Source organism: Bactrocera neohumeralis, unplaced genomic scaffold, assembly GCF_024586455.1.
Source record: "Bactrocera neohumeralis isolate Rockhampton unplaced genomic scaffold, APGP_CSIRO_Bneo_wtdbg2-racon-allhic-juicebox.fasta_v2 ctg1518, whole genome shotgun sequence".
NCBI classification, from domain to species: domain Eukaryota; kingdom Metazoa; phylum Arthropoda; class Insecta; order Diptera; family Tephritidae; genus Bactrocera; species Bactrocera neohumeralis.
This window is the reverse complement of record NW_026089753.1, coordinates 30753-47145: the sequence shown is the minus strand read 5'-3', so window position 1 is coordinate 47145 and position 16393 is coordinate 30753. Positions and strand designations below refer to the sequence as shown.

Here is a 16393-nt window from a genome sequence, read left to right as displayed (position 1 = left end):
TATATGGCTATAGCTTTCGAAATCGGTAATAAGATTTGGTTCTGTAGATGTCAGTATATCTTCTGGTATTATGCCTAATTTGCTTGAAAAAATTATCTGTACAATATCGTCCACGTGATTGCGCAAAAACGGTATGTCGTTATTAACCTGATATTTCTGTTTAAGAAATGAATGTCGTCTTCCAAAGTCTTAATCCTATTCTGCGCTGTTTCCTTAAGTTCGTTTATGTAATTACTGACAATAATTTGCTGCTTATTTATATGGTCCGTAACGTTGCTTATTTGTCCGGAAATAAGGCTGCTAAAGTATAATAAATTATTAATATTTTGTGCATCTGTTCCTTCGCTTTTATGCAATTGTGTAAGTGCGTCGCTAATTCCTTTTTTGTCGTCGCTGCCTATGGTACCTGCTATGTATTTTAATCCTTTCCCTATGATATTAAGGAGACCTCGTTTATTTTATTTATATAAATGAAATTTCTGTGAGTTGAGTCAAGCAATTGTCTGTCCTCGCAAGTTGTTGGCTTTAGTGTATTAATGTTGTCCGAAATAAGTGAAAGTGTTTCCTCATATTTGGTTAAGTTGATAAAATGTAGGACTTTATCATAAAGGTTGATTGTCCTTACTTCTCCTGTCTTAATTGGTAGATATCCATTATTATTTGTCAAGCCTTGAACGTCAATTTGTTGGGTTTTTGTAGTGGGTGCCATTATAATTAGAATGAGGTAAATTTGTGGGTTCTCCATTTCGAGGTTTTTCCACCTGCAAGTAATTTTTTCTTCTTAACATTGTTTTATGTTGTTTTTGTGAACAATCCTGCCGGTTTTAGTTTTAACGGTGGTATTATAATTCCGCGTAACAATTTCTTTCCTAAATCCAGGTGATAACTTAGTTCCTAATCTCTTATTTATCTTAACAAAAGTTTCATCTCCTTCAAAATATTGTTTGGGTGGCGTTCGGTTTTTATTGTGGTAGGAAAGATCTGCCAATTGCTTTTCCTGAAGCCTTTTTTTATACTCTCGAACAGTGTTGCTAACGAGAGTATTATAGTTTTGTTCACATAACGGTTGTTTGTAAACTAAACTAAAACTAAAAGAGTCAGATATAGGGTTATATATACCAAAGTGGTCAGGGTGACGAGTAGAGTCGAAATCCGGATGTCTGTCCGTCCGTCTGTCCGTCCGTCTGTCCGTCCGTCCGTGCAAGCTGTAACTTGAGTAAAAATTGAGATATCTTGATGAAACTTGGTACACGTATTTCTTGGCTCCATAAGAAGGTTAAGTTCGAAGATGGGCAAAATCGGCCAACTGCCACGCCCACAAAATGGCGGAAACCGAAAACCTATAAAGTGTCATAACTAAGCCATAAATAAACATAATAAAGTGAAATTTGGCACAAAGGATCGCATTAGGGAGAGGCATATTTGGACGTAGTTTTTTTGGAAAAGTGGGCGTGGCCCCGCCCCCTACTAAGTTTTTTGCACATATCTCGGAAACTACTATAGCTATGTCTACCAAAGTCTACAGAGTCGTTTGCTTCAGGTATTTCCATATACAGTTCAAAAATGGAAGAAATCGGATAATAACCACGCCCACCTCCCATACAAAGGTTATGTTCAAAATCACTAAAAGTGCGTTAACCGACTAACAAAAAACGCCAGAAACACTAAATTTTACGGAAGAAGTGGCAGAAGGAAGCTGCGCCCAGGCTTTTTTTAAATTGAAAATGGGCGTGGCGCCGCCCACTTATGGACCAAGAACCATATCTCAGGAGCTACTAGACCGATTTCAATGAAATTCGGTATATAATATTTTCTTAACACCCTGATGACATGTACGAAATATGGGTGAAAGCGGTTCACAACCACGCCTTCTTCCAATATAAAGCTATTTTGAATTCCATCTGATGCCTTCTCTGTATAATACGAGTATAAACATTAGGAACCAATGATTATAGCGGAATAAAACTTTACAAAAATACGGTATTTGAAAAATATGTAAATGACGTATTATGAAATCTCGATTATCACTTTACCATGCGAGAGTATAAAATGTTCGGTGACACCCGAACTTAGCCCTTCCTTTCTTGTTTTCGTTTCTTTTCTTTCTTCTTCTATTAGCCTGTGGTCGCTGCTGACCCGTCTTCCAAAGAAGTTTTCAATGGGTTTTTTCCCGTTGTTGAATGAATACTGTAGTTATATTCTTTGATTGATTGTTCCAAAAGTTCTTGGAACGGTCGGTGGGTTTTCTCTATTTGCAGATAACGCATAATCTCCAGTAGAGTAGAATGAAAGCGCTCAACCTGACCGTTCGAGCAGCTTGTGTAAGGGAGGGTGCGATATATTTTGGTGCCAAATTCGTTCTCTATCACAAAGTTGATGGATTCTGAGTTAAAGGATCTTTCATTATCTATTACCAATGTTTCCGGTACAAGGAAGAAAAAAATGTCCCTTAAAGGTTGTCTGATATCCTCTGTTGCCTTTGATTTAATGGATTTTGCGATTGCGTATTTGATATTAACATATCTAAGTGGATTATTTGTCCAGGCAAATTAGGTATGGGTGTGGTTTGTAGTTCGTCATACTTGGAAAATAGATTTTTTCTAAAATTTGTATCTTATTCTCCCTGCAATTTCTATGCGCTCTCTTATGTTCATTTATAATAATATTCTTTTGCTCTTCCTCGTTTGTTATGTCTTCCACTAGGAACTGCGAAAACCTAATCTTATATTTGTCAAAGTGTAAGGGGTAAATTTCTTGAATCTTACCCATAATGTGCTCCTCCGTTTTGATGCAGTTTATTACGGACGGATTTAAATATCTTTTTAAAATAGAGATCAAATTTTTTTCGCAGTAATCAGGTTTATATATATGACGGTGGTAGGTGGGTAATATGATTTTAAATTGATATGTTGACGTTACATCCTTATTTAAAAATATTTGGTTTTTGATCGCGTTAATTGGATCTTCTACGCAGTATATTAAATTGTGGGATGAGCTATCATCCGAATTTGTCGCTATTGATAACGTATGCAAATCTGATTCTTGGTGTGACATTTGTTCTACCTGGTTTATAGTGCATTTCATAACTGTATTCTTCTAGTTTTGCTTTCCAGCGTTTCATCTTGCTATTAGCATTCTTGTTGTTTAACGCATAAGTTAATGGTTAGTGATCGGTGAATATTTTCACTCTGGCCCATCCATACAGATAATTATGAAATGAATTCAATGCCCAAGTGATGGCTAATATTTCAGTTTCGTTTGCGGCATAGTGTTCTTCCGCTTTGCTTAATGTCCTAGATAAAAATGCTATTGGTCTATATGACTGAGACAAATTCTTTGCTGTAATCCGAATACTTGAGGGTGATATCCTCTGAGGTGAGGGAATTTTTTTATTTTCATGAAAGCTTCTATCGCTTCCTTATTCAAATTTATTTTTATGTGAGTAGATTTATTCTTTGACGTACGTCCGTCTTCCCCTCTTAAAAGAGATGTTAGGGGTTTTGCAAGTTTAGCCGACATGCCGAGGAAGCTGCGAAGTTGTTTTAAATTTTGTGGTTGTGGAAAGATTGAAATGGCTTCAACTTTTTTTGGGTTAGTTTTAATGCCAACCGATGTGATTACATACCCTAAGAATTCTACTTCTTTTTTGAAAAATTTACATTTTCCTAAGTGCACTTTCATATTAGCATTTTCTAATGTTTCAAACACCTTATATATATGTTTGAAGTGTTCCTCTTCTGCTTTGCTAAAAACAATTATATCGTCGATATACACGTAGCAACATTTCCCTATGTGTTCTCTTAATATATCATCTAATGCGCGTTGAAAAATAGATGGCGCATTTTTTAGGCCAAATGGTAATTGACTAAATTCATACTTTCCATTGTTGATAGAGAAATCAGTTTTTTCTATATCGGATTTTCTTAGTGGAATCTAGTGAAAACCACTTTTAAGGTCGAGAACTGAGAAGAAATTGCTATTACCTAGATGAGAAATTACCTCTGTAATTTCCGGAATGGGGTATCGTTACTTTGTTTAATTTCGTATAATCAATGAACATTCGATATTGTTCATTTCCTGCCTCGTCTGGCTTCTTTGGTACAATCCACACTGGGGAGTTGTACAGTGATCTAGATGGCCTAATTATACCATCGCTTAAAAGCTTTTCTACCTGAGTTTCCACCTCCTGTTTCAATGCTGCAGTATGTGGATAAAATTTTGTGTAAACAGGGGAGTCGGATGTTGTCCAAATTTGTCGGTCATTTGATATCCTAATGTTGACAAGTCGCGCTTGTCACCGTAATGCATAATTAGACATTTGGAAATTGATTGCCAATCAAGTGGCGTATTGTATGCTTCCAATGCCGCATCGGCATTACCTATTATTTTGTTCCGTATTACGCTTAAAATTCCATAATGCTTCGGAGTCAACTTTTGAGGTTCATATATAGCTAAAACTCGATCTACGCTGTTTTTTTTATGCATATTGTCATGGATTTCTTAATTAACAGATAACACTTTGTGTGTCTTTTGTTTTTCACTTATTTAGACACTCGCGAATAAAGCTGTCTAGCAACTAGTGCTTTCCGTTTGTTTTATGCTACTAGGGGGCCTTTCCTTCTCTATTATTTAATTATTTATCGCGGTACTGCGATAACTTTTAGCTCGGGCGCCAATTAATCCTTTGGTTATTGAAAATCCAAAAAAAATATAATTTTTTAACCGAGCTGCATTGGGGCAGCGTTACCGTGTATCTTTATTTGAGTTTTCACACTGAACTTAACTTAACCGAGTTACAATATTTATACTTAATTCTAAATTAAATAATTACAAGTGGCGTTATTCGCTTCCACGAATCTTTTGCTGCACAACAGGTAGTGCAGACGCTGACCATGCACTTTCTGGTGCATTTCGGTCACACGTGCCAGAAGTTGTAAGTCGATACTTGAGTAACAAGTGTTGTGTTAACTTATATCAAATATCAGATATAATTAAAAAATATGTGTTATTTTCACATTAACTACGAATATTTGAAAATGTTAATTAATTCAAATGTATTCAACTGCACTTGTATTCATAAATATGCACAAAAAGAACTCATATGAATACACATATTTGCATATAAATGTAGTATATAAAAATATATATAAGCAAAAGAGCTAACATACGTCTGTAACAGCAATATATAGTTCTGAGCATAATTTTTATTCAATGCTCAGCTCTGTTCAAGCGCAACTGTTAAGATTTCTCCTGCCAAGTTGGCAGTGGTGAAACTCTCTCATCTCGACCGAGTTAACCAAAAATATTTTTACGTTCTCCGCGCCGTGAACCTTCTCTATTGTAAACGTTCTCTGCTATATATAGACTACGTATTGACTGCGTATCGCCTATATATTCCATAATAATAATAGTAATATAGCGTGGTGATCGTAACCACAGCCTGCATCGACACGGCGACAATCATGTTTACCCGGGCCTATAGATGTTTCACATCAAACAAATTTAAAATTGTAAATACTTTTCTATTTTTAAATCAAGTATTATTTAATTCTGGCAAAATTTGGATGATTCATTCTACCCTGAATTGAAAAAAAAAAATCATTTAAATGTTTATCATCTTTTCCCTCTACTTATATATGTGAACAAATTTTTTCAGATTTAAAATCTATTTCTTCCAAACAATGCAATAAAATTTCTTCAACCCATTTAAAAAATAATATTTTAATAAGAAATTGTCTTAACAGGATTGATATAGATAATTTTTTTATTAAAGATATAACATTAGACAATTAGTTTAAGCTATATTTATATTATATATATAAATTATTCCCTTTATTTCATGAAACTGAAGATCTTCTTACTTATCTGTTTATTATTTGCTCTGAGATTTGAATAATCGTTTATTTATATATAGCTTTTTGTTTTATTGAATATTTTCATATATTTTTGCTCCAACGTAGTGAAAACATACATATTTAATTTTTAGCACTTACACCTTAGCACCCACTCCGGAATAAAACCTTTTTTTTATTGCCAAATGATTGCCTTTTAATTCGTTAAGGTATTCACAAGTTTTACAAATTCGTTTACAATACTTTAAGTGGTCGTATAATGTTAAAGAAAAAATCTCTCTGGACGGATACCAGTGGAGAGACAGTAAATGTATGGATGAACTGCTGCGCGTCGAAAATCAACTAATGAGGCAAGATGATTCGGGTTGCGCGGCGAAAAAGAGACGAAGCAAAAAAGAGAAACGCTGCTGCGAAATTCGATTGGATGAACTGCTGCGCATCGAAAATCAACTGATGAGGCAAGATGATTCGGTTTGCGCGGCGAAAAAGAGACGAAGCAAAAAAGAGAAACGCTGCTGCGCGACAAAAATAGCCAAAAAAAAACGTCCGCTGATGTAAATCGCTCGTAGATCGTGATCGAAAGAAAAGCGGCTGCTTCCAGGACGAGGGTTTTTGCTCGTTATGCTGTGGAGAGTTATGGTGGGTTGATGTACGGCGTGTATTGGTGTGTGTAGGTGTAGACTTCTGCTTCCAGTCGATGAGTGTTGTCTCCAAGTGTGGTGAGTATGCCAGTGTTGCTTTGTGATGTATGAGGGCGGGAAGCTTAACTCAGTTAGCCAATTTTCATATTTTATTGAGCAATAATTTATTTTATAATTTTGCTTATAAAATTTACTTAATTTTAATTCCAATTTCTCACTGAGCTGCTTTTTTTTCGTGCTCACCAACACAGTAACAGATCCTCTCATGCCGACCACTGCTCAAATAGCATAAACATGGCAAGTGCTTTAAGTTCTCTGCTTTACTCTCATTCTCTCTCTCTCTCTCTCTCTCGCATTAATTGTTCAACGTTATTCCCTCTCCACTGAAGCGTTAAACAATTATAACAACTTTTTCCGAAGTCGTATAAGAACTTTAATTTCAATAAGTTATATATTTACATATTTATTTGCTGGCCATTAAATTTTTAATGACATATTAAAAGACCAAGCGGTCGCGCAAATTCACGTACATACAGTAGAATCCCGATTATCCGAACATCGATTATCCGATTATCCGACTCATTCGTCTCGGCTCTAATTGTCAATTTAAAAATGTTTTGACGGAGCAATGATACATGTTACGACAAGTTTATTTTCGCGTCCGATCGTGTTACGTGTACTCCCGCTCTCATTTTTTTGCGGGATAGTGTTTGTTATGGTTTCATTTTCTTAGATAGCGTTCAACTGAAAGGTTGTCTCTAATTTTTGTCTGCCTTTTTGTGTTAGAAATTTTCAATGTCCAAGCGAAAAAGAGTAGTGTTGTCTCTTAACGACAAAGTGAAGATAACTAAGAGTATACAAAATGGTGAATCTGGCAGTAAGTTGGCACAAATATATGGTGTAGGAACTTCTACGATATCAGACATTAAAAAAAATTCTGATTCTGAGAAAGAAGATGGAAGTTCGCAACGTAAAGTTATGAAAAAATCTCAAAATGAAATTCTGGGGAATGCAGTTTTTAATTGGTTTTCAAAACAGAGCATGCGGCCAGCCCATATCAGGACCTCTGTCATGGCATTCGAAAACAGATTCATGGAGAGAAACTTTCTGCTAACGTTGCATCAGCCGGCTCCTTTTTGGACGAGTTAAAAGAATTTCTATATGAAAAAGAATACGATTTAGATTTTGCATACAATGCAGATGAAACAGACTTAATTGGAAAGCTCTACCAAGCAGACCGTTAGCATCGCGTCGTGAAAATGGAGCACCTGGGCACAAAGTGAGTAAGGGCAGAGTGACAGTTAGGGTTTGCGCAAACGCTACTGGAACACATCGATTGCCACTGCTATTTATTGGTTAATCAAAAAATCCGCGCTGTTTCAAAAATGTTCAAATTCCCTTAACTTACGCTAACTAAAAAAAAGCATGGATGAAAATACGTTTATTCCTGAAGTGAAGAAATTTCAAAAGGACGTGGGGAAAGAGGGTGATATATTGTTGTTGTTAGGTAATGCGCCAACGCACCCTTCCGCTGAAACACTAAATCGAGAAAATGGGAAGTTCGCAGTTAAGTTTTTATCCCCTAACGTAACATCGATATTACAACCAATGGACCAAAATATCGTTGAAACTTTAAAACGTTTATACAGAAAGCAACTATAGCGTCGTCTTTTGACACAGAGGACAGTGAAATGATACGACGTTACAGCTTTTTAAGGAAACAAATTTAAAAGATTGTTGTTATATGCTGGTAGAAGGGTGGAACTCTGTGGAATTGCAAACATTAAAAAGGGCTTGGAATCTATATAAATAAAAATGAATCGCCAAACTGTATGTACGCTCATAACGTTCATACGACTGAACCAAACATGATAATTTTTTTAAATGTTCGTTGAGGTTCAAGGATGGTTTTTACGGGGAGAAAAATTCGAATAATTGCCGGACAACCCCTAAAAACAGCCCTTTTCTTTTTCCCATACAAACGAATGAATGCTTGTTTGTTAGTAACGCTAAGAGAACGGCTGAACCAATCTTGATGAAATTTTCAAAGGTTGTTCGTTGTGGATCAAGGAAGGTTTAGAAATAAAAATACCTTATACTTTTCTTGAAGAAAAGTAGGAAAATTGGATAATACCAAAAAGTATAATTTTTTTCAGTTTTTACTTGTTTTGTTTTTCAATATTTTGATTTGTAAGTTATTTGAATCGTTCAATTTGGGTCGCTTGCTTTTTTATTCCTGCTATTCAAAAGAAAAAATATTGAAAATTATTCTGTGAAAACTTTACGTGTGTTTCACGCAAAGAGGTCAATTGCAGATTGAAGAGGTCGCCCTAATATCGGTCGGCGTTCTTTTTGCCATCAACGTATGGCAGCCCAAGGCAAGGCAAGGCAAGAAGTACTTCCGGGATGCGGTGACAAACGTCAATCAGCAAGCGATCGTCACGATGTCACAGCATGACTTTTCAAACAACATATACGATGTTTGATGGACTTTATCTTGAAGCAACGTATATGTGGTGCTGTTGGATGCTAGATGTACTTTGTTGAGTGGCAAATGAGAGGTTTTCCGCATTCTTCTTTTGATGATGGTTACACTGGATCAAATTGATGAAATCATTTCTGCAGAAATTCCTGATTTAGAGAAAGATCCAGTATTATACGAAGTGGTGGACACCAATATGGTTCATCTTTTCGGTTTGTATGTCTGACAATAAATGCATGAAACACTATCCACGTGCTTTTCTTTCGGAAACGCAAACTGGAACTCTATCAGCGTCGCTGACCAGATAACAGAACATTCAGCAATCAACTTACAAGAGTTAATATCGAAGTTGACAACACATGGATCGTACTATATTCACTATTTTTGTCTAATTCACATTTAAAACTCATATCAATGTTTAATATTGCAGTTTGGTGAAATCGATAAAATACGTTTGTAAGTACGTCACCAAAAGAAACAACATGGCGATTATTGGTCTTCAACGATACGGTCGATACGCGAACTGCAATAAAGCGATTTGTAGAATATTTACTTTTGCACTTCGTGAACGTTTTCCGACTGTTGTGCGTCTCGCAGTTAATTTGGAGAATGGCCAGAAAGTGTATTTCAACTCAAATAATACAGTACAGCCAGTGGAAACACCGCCAGCAACAAAATTAACATTGACAAGTTTTTTCTCAACTTTCGTCAGTGATCCGTTTGCGAGAACATTGCTCTATGACATAGAATGCATCGTCGAAGAAATAGTTGCGCAGAAAGCAAGGCCAACCAGTAGATTGACATCCAGATGTGTTCTCAACTAATGCATTAGGACGAATTTACACAATCCACGCGAAAAACGATGATTGCCGCTACCTTCGGTTTTATTGATTAATGTACGCGGTTCAACTTTATTTGAGTCATTGCTTACTGTGAATGGTACGGTGTGTGCAAGTTTTGGAGAAGTAAGCTAGCAATTACAATTGCTGGAACACGTTAATCACTGGAATGAAAATGAAGTTCGCACACTTTTCGCGATAATCATTTCGACATATCAGCATTCAAATCCGCGTCAATTATGGGATACGAACAAAAAAGACATTGCCCTTCGGCAATTTTACATGGCCTTCGCTAAAAATTGGAAATGGTAGAATTTCGGTTGATACCTCCGGTGGTTCGATATCAATTCCATCTTCCCTTTGTCAATTATCGTAGCTATGATTCCTTAAGTGCACGCGCAATGTTAGCTGCCAAAAATACCGATGTTGTTGTCAAATTCCGGGAGACTTGCGCTCATACAAATCGATCGATCGTCTTGACAATGAAAACGGTGCCGTGAATTGTCCAGTGGTGTTTCTAAATTTTTTGGACAGGCTTGGTATGCCACCGCATCATTTGAGTCTCAAAGTAGGATCGGTCCTTTGAGCTCTAACGATTTCCCATTTCAGTTCAAACGTATTTCGTTTCCAGTGAAAATTGCATGTGAGATGACAATCACCTAAAGATAGTCGCGTAGTGTGAGGCATAAATTTGGAAATGCTATGTTTTTCACACGGCCAGATATGTATACGTGGCGTGCTCACGAGTTGGAAAACGATCTTTTATGTACACTGGAACAGAAACCAAAAAATGTTGTTTATCAAGCTGCGTTACATTGAAAGAAAAAAAAAACAAAAATGAAATGATAAATTTAACTTTCTTTTCAGTTCAAAACACATACTTTCACGCAGGACAACGGCTGCGGGGTCAGCTAGTAAAGTTTTAAAATTAACACTATCAAATTCCTCAATTAAACCGCATGACGATTTTAAAGAAATAACAGAAGCAATGAAAATTCTTAGCAATGGTGAAGGGTGCGATGAAGAAAATATTAAGGAATGGCTGAACCGCGATAATGAAGACCCTGGATTCCAAATATTAACTGATGAAGAAACCATTGAGGATTTGAACAATAACAAGAGGGAAGATGAAGAAGAGACTGAAACTGGGGATGTACTACTTTTGAGGCTCTTGATATTGCTTTTAAGTGGTTTGAAAGACAGGATGTGTCGGATCCCATACAGTTGTTACAACTGAAACGCATCAGGGACTTGGCCGTAATGAAACGATGTGATTCTTTACGTCAAAGACCAATAACAAGTTATTTCCAACCAAAATTTAAATTACATAGGCATTATGTAATACATTATTTATCGTTATAGCTCGGTTTTTATATATCGTACATATTATCTAAACTACACTTGTAAAACTTATTACATAATAAAACTTTATTATAATTTAAATATTGTTTGATTTGCTTTGAAATCGATTATACGGAATACCCCTGGTTTTATTTGATCCGGATAATCGGGATTCTACTGTATGAATATAATTATGTGTGCATGTAAGCAAATATGACAGATGTATAATGTAATGGGTTGTCAAAAAAGTCTTGCGGTATTTTTATTGAATTTTTTTTTTTTATTGAAATTGAAATGAATTTTTGATGGCTCATGCTCAGCTCTTGACTGATGCTACGGCTGCTACTATGCCGGTCTCTTTCGACCAATTCAGCGATTTTATCGCAATTTTCGACGACAGGCCTTCCGGAGCGTGGCGCATCTGCGACCACCTCTACACCAGAACGAAAACGTTGAAACCATAGTTGTGCGGTGGAAATGGAAACTGTATCGGGTTCATAAACTGCACAAATTTTATTGGCGGCTTGAGATGCATTTTTGCCTTTATCGTAGTAGTACTGTAAAATATGCCGTATTTTCTCTTTATTTTGCTCGATGTTTGCGACGCTATAACTCACGAACGATTTAAAAGAAACGACAATCAATCAAACACGTGTTAGGGTGTGAAATGAGCTTTTCCAAAAAGGTATAGCATGACCCGATGCGACGAATAAAACTAGAACTACGCGCTTTCAGCGCCAACTAGAGAAAATACCGCAAGACTTTTTTGACAACCTATTATTTGTAAATTTGCTTATACACAACTTTGTATGTAAATGTGTACACTTATTGCTTCATGCAAAATCTCCGTTGTCACATCCAACCAAAGGCAAATAGCCCAGACAGTGGAGAACGTAGAATCGTGGCCCGACTCAGCTGATACGAACTATCTTATAGGCGCGCAATATAAGTGAACCGTGAAAAACGCTACTCCCTTCTCTCTTCTCTCTCACAACGCAGGGTTGCCAATATCGATATACTGTAGTAATTATCAACTTTTATAATTCTATCTGTTCAATATGTTTGAAATTTTCTTAAAATAACTCAAAATCAGAGTCGAATGGTATCTTATATATAAAAATGAAACCGTTTTCGTTGTCACGGCATCACGCGTGAATGGCTGAACCGATTTGGCTGATTTTTTTTTGTTGTATTTGTTATTATTAGGTGAAGGTTCTTATGTAAGAAAAAATTACGAAAGTTGCCGGAAAACCCCTAAAAGCAGCCCTTTTCTTTTTCCCATACAAACGTTTTATTTTGTATATACATATGTACAGATGTAAGTAAAAATGATTGTTTGTTTGTTAATAACGCTAACGCTCGAGAACGGCGGAACCAATCTTCATGAAATCAGAAGTTGTTCGCTGTGGATCTGGAAAAGGTTAGATATAAAAAAAACCATATACTTTTCATAAGGAAAAGTCGAAAAATTGGAAATTTCCAAAAAGTGACTTTTCATAGAATTCTTTTTTGTTTTCTTTTTCAATATTTTGATTTGTAAATTATTTGAATCGTTCAATTTCGGTCGCTTGCTTTTTTATTCCGGCTATTTAAAAGAAAAATTATTGAAAATTATTCAGTGAAAACTTTATGTGTGTTTCAAACGAAGTGATCAATTACAGATTGAAATTTGTTACGAAGCAACGAAGACATCGCGCTAATATCAGTCGGCGTTCTTTTTGCCATCAACGTATGGCAGCCCAAGACACATGAACTATATGAGACTCCCAGGATGCGATGACATATGTGTGGAATTATGGATCGCTGTCAATCAGAAAGCGATCATCACGTTAATACAGCAAGACTTTTCAAACAACAGCTACGATGTTTGATGGACTTTATCTTGAAGCAACGTATGTATATACAAGTATGGTGCAGTTAGATGCTGGATGTACTCTGTTGAGTTGGAAAAAAGAGGTTTGCCGCACGCACACATTCTTCTTTGAATGGTGGATGGTGGTTACACCAGATCAAATTGATGAAATCATTTCTGGGGAAATTCCTCATGCAGCGAAAGATCCATAATTCTACGAAGTGATGAAACCAATATGGTGCATGGACCTTGCGGACACCACAATATAAAACTTGCAATAAATGCACGAAGCACTATTCACGTGCTTTTCTTTCGGAAAAGCAAACTGGAAATGATGGATATCCACTCTATCGACGTAGTTCTTCAGACGACAATGGCAGGACATTTACCATTAAGCTTAGAGTAGTGAATATCGAAGTCGACAACATATGGATCGTACCATATTCGCCACTATTGTCTAATTCACATTCAAAACTCATGCCTATGTTTGATATTGTAGTTTGGTGAAATCGACTTTTCCGACTCTTGTGCGTTTCGCAGTTCATTTGGAGAATGGCTAAAGAGAGTTTTTCAACCCAGAGAATACAGTACAGCTAGCGGAAACACTTCCAACAACAAAATTTACATTCACGAGTTTTTTCTCAACTTGCGTCAGTGATTCGTTTGTGAGAACATTGCTCTATTTGGAAATGCCTTGATATTATGCATGGAATGCATCACCGAAGAAATAGGTACGCAGAAAGCAAGGCCAACCAATAGATTGACATCCAGGTGTGTTCTCAACTAATTCCTTAGGACGAATTTACATAATCCACCCGAAAAACTACGATTGCTAATACCTTCGGTTGCTATTAATAAATGTACATCGTTCAGTTTTATTTTTGTCATTGCGCACACTTTTCGCGATGGTCATTTCGACATATCAGCCTTCAAAGCCGCTTCAATTATGGAACACGAACAAAAGTACATTGCCGAAGACATTTTACATCGTATTCGTTAAGAATTGGAAATAGGCAAATTTCGGATCCAGTGGTTTATATCAATTCCACCTCCCTTTTGTCAGTTCACTTCAACGAAATATGAATCCATCACGAATGTTTATGCCAAATTGGCCAAATTATACGTGGCGTTTTCCCGAGTTGGAAAACCATCTTCTCTGTACATTTACGCACCGGAATAGAAACCAAAAAATGTAGCTTATCAAACTGCGTTACATTGAAAAAAAATTTAGAATAGTCGAAAATAAATGATTTTTAACACAACGTAAATTCAACTTTTTTTCATTTCAAAACACATAATTTCACGCAGCACAACGCATGCGCTGTCACGGCGTCACGCGTGAATGGCTGAACCGATTTGGCTGATTTTTTTTTTGCAGTTTTCTAATACTCTGTACAAGGTTCTTATGGAAAAAAATATTAAGAAAATCTCTTAGAAAGATTGAAAAATATACATTTCATTTTGCATATTTTAAAAAACGCGCGTAACGAATGTAAACGTAATTCAATTTAATTGTCAACGTCATTCAATTAAAAAAAAAATTGTGGTAATCTGTTTTCATGTAAATTTTATTAAGTTTTTGATAAAGTTCGTTTTGTTTTAAAGACTAAGAAGTTTTTTGTTTGCTAATAAGTGTTTATTAATCACAATATATTGCTGACTACACAATATTACAATTTGGTATACATGGTTAAACAGAAAAAATATGAGTTCATTTTATTTTCAGTTGGATTTTCGTTTTTAACAATGCCACCAACCAGACGTACAAACTTAGGCCGCAGAATTCGAAATACGGCAAGTCAAAGAAATATAAGAACAAATCAAAGAAATGAACTACAAAGAAATCAAAATCAACAAAGAAATGTTGTCCCCACAGAGCTGCAATCTGCTATAATGTGGCAATTGATTACAGTTCAGAGCAAATTGTTGCTATTGGACTAATGAATATTGTATGTCCACATTGCAATGTATTGAAATTCAAAAATGAAGCCCCTAGATTGTGTTGGATTGGCGGCCAAGTCAAATTGACGCCATTGGTACCACCACCAGAGCCACTACATTCATTGGTTTCCGGAAATGGGCCAGATTCTAATCATTTTTTGACTCATATCCAGCAATACAATAATTGGTTTCAAATGACATCATTTGGCGCAACAAAAGTTATTGGAGACAATTTTATGCCTACTTTCAAGGTATATAAGTATAATGGCAAACAACTTTATTTAGTTTTACAACCATATAGCTGGTGCAAAATATGTTGAGCCAGTGTTGAGTAGATGTGTTTACAAAGTGTTTCAATATTTGGTAAAGCCTACTACCTAAAACTGCCATGGAAGGCTACTGTTCAATGTTGAGATTTAGTGGTGGTACAAACAATTTGCTATACAATTACCTATGTAAATACATATTTATATTCTTGCAGATTCAGGGTCAAATATATCATCGAACAGGTTCCTTATTGCCAATGCCTTATGAACACTATACATTTTTGCAAATATATTTTATGGGCGATTTAGCAAGAGAAGTCGATCAGCGTTGCGCACACAACAACTCGGTGAAAACATCCATTGTGGAACAACTTCAAACATTTTTCCATCAACACAATGAATTAGTTGCATTATTCACAACTGCATTAGACCGCATGCCATCAGATAATCATAAAATTGTCATCAGAGCCGATAAGGCGCCTGAAGGACAACATGCTGGACGTTATAATGCGCCAACAATTGATGAAGTGTCTATTGTCGTCGTGGGAGAAAATTTAGAAAACCGAGACATTGTTTTACTTCGACGGAACGACCAACTTCAGCGTGTGTCTGAAACATATCGATCATATGATGCCTTCCAATATCCTATCCTATTTTGGCAAGGTGAAGACGGCTATCATTTTTCAAGTAAGATGATAAGTCCAGTTACAGGTAAATTAATTAACAATATATGTTTACCACATTAAAATATATGTTTACTAACTTAAAATTTATATTATTAAATTAATAACAACAAAAAATTGTTTATAGGTGCTGAAACGAACAAAAAAGTTAGTTCAATGAATTATTATTCATACAGACTGATGGTTCGGGAAATGAGGACAATCACATCTTAAAGTGTCGGCGTCTATTTCACCAATATGCTGTGGATATGTATGTGAAAATTAAAACTGAACGATTGACATTTATCAGGTTGAACCAGGCAGAACTCCGTTCCGAGGAATATATTCATCTTCGGGACGCCATTTATGCTGATGGAAATGCACAGAATGTTGGCAGAACAACTATTCTCCCAGCAACATAAGTCGGAAGCCCGCGACATATGCATGAATATGCTCAAGATGCTATGTCCTATGTACGACATTATGGCACACCAGATTTATTTATCACATTCACATG

At 36.0% G+C, this 16393-nt stretch overlaps 1 protein-coding gene across 1 annotated transcript; it reads left to right on the top strand.

Moving 5' to 3' along the window:
* Nucleotides 1-10802: 10802 nt before the first annotated feature.
* LOC126766519 (uncharacterized) lies at nucleotides 10803-16110 on the top strand. Its single transcript, XM_050484283.1, has 3 exons — nucleotides 10803-10967; nucleotides 15430-15925; nucleotides 16025-16110. The coding sequence occupies exons 1-3, from the start codon at nucleotides 10803-10805 to the stop codon at nucleotides 16108-16110; spliced, it is 747 nt and encodes a 248-aa protein (XP_050340240.1).
* The last annotated feature ends 283 nt before the right edge of the window (nucleotides 16111-16393 follow it).